This window comes from Dioscorea cayenensis, chromosome 5 (assembly GCF_009730915.1).
Source record: "Dioscorea cayenensis subsp. rotundata cultivar TDr96_F1 chromosome 5, TDr96_F1_v2_PseudoChromosome.rev07_lg8_w22 25.fasta, whole genome shotgun sequence".
NCBI lineage: Eukaryota > Viridiplantae > Streptophyta > Magnoliopsida > Dioscoreales > Dioscoreaceae > Dioscorea > Dioscorea cayenensis.
Window position 1 is genome coordinate 20693121 of NC_052475.1, and position 4087 is coordinate 20697207.

Consider the following 4087-nt stretch of genomic DNA (forward strand, 5'->3'; position numbering starts at 1 on the left):
GCTCAATAAATAGGCATCCAAAATAATCACGGAAATTTAGACCAAGCCGAGATATTTATATAGCACAATAATAAGGAAAAGAGCAAAGGAATAACCAATAATAGGATATACTAACAGAAGCCTACAGGACAACAAAACTCCAGTCCCCAAATCCCCAGTCCAGGGTTTTCCCCCAATACAACACAACAGGAAAATCAGAACCAGACAAGTTCACTCACCACCAACACCTCCGATACTACGCACATTTGTGCTAATAGCAATGTTTTTCATACTAAACAAAGTCACTGCTGCTTGCATTCTGCGGGCCGATCAACTGGCTGCTTGATTCTGCGGGCGATCAACGCTGACCCCTCGGCATGGGTTCCACCCTGACTTCTGCAGTTATGAGAATCCATTGTTTGTTATTATAGCTAAGGAATTTCATGAAGGACGATGACACAGGAAAAGATATACATAGCAAAGCCAGCGTACCTTCTTCCTGGTTTTTACTTCCTCTTCATCATCATCCTCATCCTCGTCATCTTCTTCTTCATCCTCATCTTCATTTTCATCCTCTTCATCTCCATCTTCCTCATCAACATCACCCAAGTCCTCAAAATCTTCTCCTTGAACAGCCTCTCCCGTAAACCATGAAACAGCATGAGGAATTATCTTATCCCTAATAGTGGATCTGTAAAACAACGAGCAACAGGGTCAAAATCCAATTACACTATCAATAATATGCAAGTGAACTAAAACGAACAAGTAGGCAAGCATCTTCTAGATAAGGTGAGGGAAGCAGCTGACCCAATATCATAATCTTGTTCCATCTGGCTCTGTAGTTGTTCAGCCTGACAATATGAATAGAAGCGGATAAGTAATTACCAACAACAGGCTTCCATTGGTTCCTCTTTCTAAAACTATTGCATAGGAAATAAAATTCACTCACAGTCTCATCATCAATATCCTCATCATCTTCTGGAACTTGAGGTGGATTGAAGAAATTAAAGAAACTTTCACAATTCTCAGTTTTGGTAATGGGCTTGGCATTCTTTGATCCTTTCTTAGGCTTCTTTTTCAGAATCTTTTGGGTTAAACACTTCCCAGGGTGCCATTCTATCTCAGTCCTGCATATAAGCCAAAAACAATATTGTTAACTAAAACATCACCCGTTATGGATACTCACCTAACGTGGGGGGCAAACTCACCCAATTGCTTTTTCCAGAATAGGTTCATCATCATCAATCATGTGATAGGTTTTGGAGAGAACAGAATTCTTGAAAAACGGATTGGTGTCAAAAAAGAATTCAAGCTTAAAACCCTTTGGATTATCTATTCTGTACCACTTGATATCCTTCAAATACTTCAGTGCTGCCTCATCCCGTTCTTGGATCTGAATGAAATTGCCAAAATTTTCAATAGGAAAGGAAACAACAAGTAATCATCAAATGAAACTTGCACATGCAAATGCAAATGCGAATGCGGAGAAAGTCAGGCACTTGCTGACCTCCTCACCCAGTACTTCATTGGTCTTCATAGCAGTCAGCCAAAAGTCAGGCACACCTTTTTCTGAGATTCAAAAATAAAATAAGCATATAGTACTAACGAAAAAAGGCAGTGCACACCATGAGTTAATGATGAAAACCTTCAGTTTCTTTTTCCTCGGCAGGTGCTTCTTCCGTGCCTTCACCTTTAACAGTTTCCACTTCAACCACACCATTCACAATTTCATATCGCTAAGACATTAAAAAAGAAAAAAAGGAAAATTGAATGAGCAAAGGCTAAAAACAACTAGCTAATAATGTTTCCCTCGTAGGATGCCAACATAAAGGGCTATATAGCATCATTTAACACTTAAAATGGCAACATAAATGGCTATATAGCATCATTTAACAGTTAAGAAAAGTATATGAGCAATGGCTACTTCTGAAAAGCAAGTATATGAGCAATGGCTACTGCTGAAAAGCAAGGATACCTTGGTGTATAATGGCTCATAAAGCTTTTGGTACTTAGCTTCAAGGGCTGCTCTTTCCTCAAAAAATTTAGCTTCAAGCTCATCATGTTGACTCTGAGGAAAACAAAGATTATAAACTATAAGAATGACCAAAGATCTCCAATTGGGCAATACAATTCCCAAACAACAGATTGCTGAACTTTGTTAAACCATCATTAGCTTTAGTTTTTCAATAGTAAATGGGAAAAAAGCCAGGAAAATAAAATGAACATAAGTTGTGAAATTCACCACAGAATAGAATATCAACATCACCAAAGTTGCAAAAGAAACATTGATGATTGTGTATACACCCCTAACAAGGTATTACACCAGACAAGGTAGAACTTTTCTATAACATTATTCAATATTGCTCATAACCAACAAACAGCTAAAATAAAAATTCAACAAATTCATTCCATAATTTTTGTGACAAATTAACCCAACATATATCAAAGCAACAGACACAAGTGAAAATGACCAACATCTTGGATCATACAAATATTTGTTAACAAAACACAACCACAATATACCAATGAAATTATTCCTCTCATGTCCAAATCTTAGACAATGCAAATTATTTTAACAAGACCCACCCATAATATGATAGCCATACCAAATATTCAGAAGGTTCAGTCCCCCAAGTTGCCTCACAAAAAACAAACAAAACAAACAAACAAACAAGGAAAGTTGAATTAATATACACATAGAATCTCCCTATATAAATATTATAAAATCAAGAAGCAACCAACATTATTTCTTATACTACAATAAGAGTTGCCAAACACAAATCATCACCAGGAAGAATGCTTGCATCAGGACAGTAAAAAGATTCATAACCAGGGAATCATGACCCCACAAATTCAAGCACATCAACTATATTATGTAACGAAGACAAATCCAACAAAAAGTTACTAACCCCCAACCCAATCCGTAAATGAGCATTTCAAATTATTAATAACAAGGAAATGTATTGATGGCAAAGGCAAACCGATCACCAATGCCTAAACCTATTGAACAAGAAGATCACTTCAAGCAACAACTAAAAGTACATCGGCATTTGATCAGCAAGAGAATGAACCTCAAATGGTAAACAATAGAAACCAAGATATCCAAAACAATCAGTAAAACAAACTTTAATAATCAAAAGCAAAAGATTCAATAGAAAACATCCGATAAAAAAAACACACATTTCCAAGGAAAAAGAAAAGAAAATCAAACCTGTATTTCCCTTAAGACTTCAACCCGCTTTCTGACCTTTGTCGGGAGGCTCTCCAAAACATCCGAGTGCTGCCCCGCTAGGCTATGCAGCTTGTTCTACAACCCATAAAACCCCATCAAAACCCACAAACATTTCTCAAATCATTGGCAAACCAAAACAAAACCACAAATCAAACAAAAACCCACCTTGAGAGCATTCACGAGGTCAGCCCGATCCTCCGCACTGAGACCTGAAAAGCACCCGCTAAATCACTTCCAAGAACAATCAAACAAACCAAAAGCACCAAAACCGGGAGAAACATCAAACCAGGGACGTTGGCAGGGAGAGCAGCGCTAAGATCGGAGATGTTAAGGCCATCCTTCTGCTTGTCGTCACTCATCCTCGCGAATCCTCCGCCGCACCGCGCCGATGGAGAGAGAGAGAGGAGGAGAAGAAGAGAAGAGAAGAGAAGAGAAGCCCTAGCGGTTTGGGGGCGGAGGCGGAAAAGAGAGGTGGGGCAGTGAAAGGGGCGCGATATTTATATAAGAATCGAGGTCCCGTTTCAAACGGGTGTCAAAGTCTGGGTGACTTTTTGGGTCTCTTTAGTGGCCGCAAACATTGAAGCGGTGGCCGACTAACTGGGTGCCTTTACTGGCATCTTGAAAGTAGCTTAGGTGGCATTCTATTATTGGCTATTATTAAGAGGTGACTTATTTGGGTATCTATTAAATTGAGTGTGTTTGCTTTGAGAAGAGAAGGAAAATTAAGAAATAATCCCCAACTTTATTGAATGGAGAATTTATTATTTTTTTTTAAATTATTCTTAACACTCTAGTAAATTCTTTAATTAGAATTAAATATAAAAGAGAAATATAAAAATATAAATTAAAGGTAATTTTAGAAAAATAATTAATTTT

At 37.8% G+C, this 4087-nt stretch overlaps 1 protein-coding gene across 1 annotated transcript; it reads right to left on the reverse strand.

Annotated features, from left to right (window-relative positions):
- Positions 1-309: 309 nt before the first annotated feature.
- LOC120260091 (nucleosome assembly protein 1;2-like) lies at positions 310-3676 on the reverse strand. Its single transcript, XM_039267534.1, has 11 exons — positions 3498-3676; positions 3377-3420; positions 3191-3286; positions 1955-2047; positions 1625-1715; positions 1487-1548; positions 1188-1372; positions 929-1106; positions 787-830; positions 472-670; positions 310-375 (listed from the first exon to the last, which is right to left on the reverse strand). The coding sequence occupies exons 1-11, from the start codon at positions 3568-3570 to the stop codon at positions 310-312; spliced, it is 1131 nt and encodes a 376-aa protein (XP_039123468.1). The 5' UTR covers positions 3571-3676.
- Positions 3677-4087: the final 411 nt, after the last annotated feature.

Coding starts and splice junctions, on each gene's coding strand:
- LOC120260091 (XM_039267534.1), bottom strand. CDS start 3,570: ATGAGTGACGACAAGCAGAAGGATGGCCTTAACATCTCCGATCTTAGC. Junction 2,048..3,190: donor AAGTCTTAAGGGAAATACAG/GTTTGATTTTCT, acceptor TGTTTTCCTCAG/AGTCAACATGATGAGCTTGA. Junction 1,373..1,486: donor ATGAAGTACTGGGTGAGGAG/GTCAGCAAGTGC, acceptor AATTTCATTCAG/ATCCAAGAACGGGATGAGGC.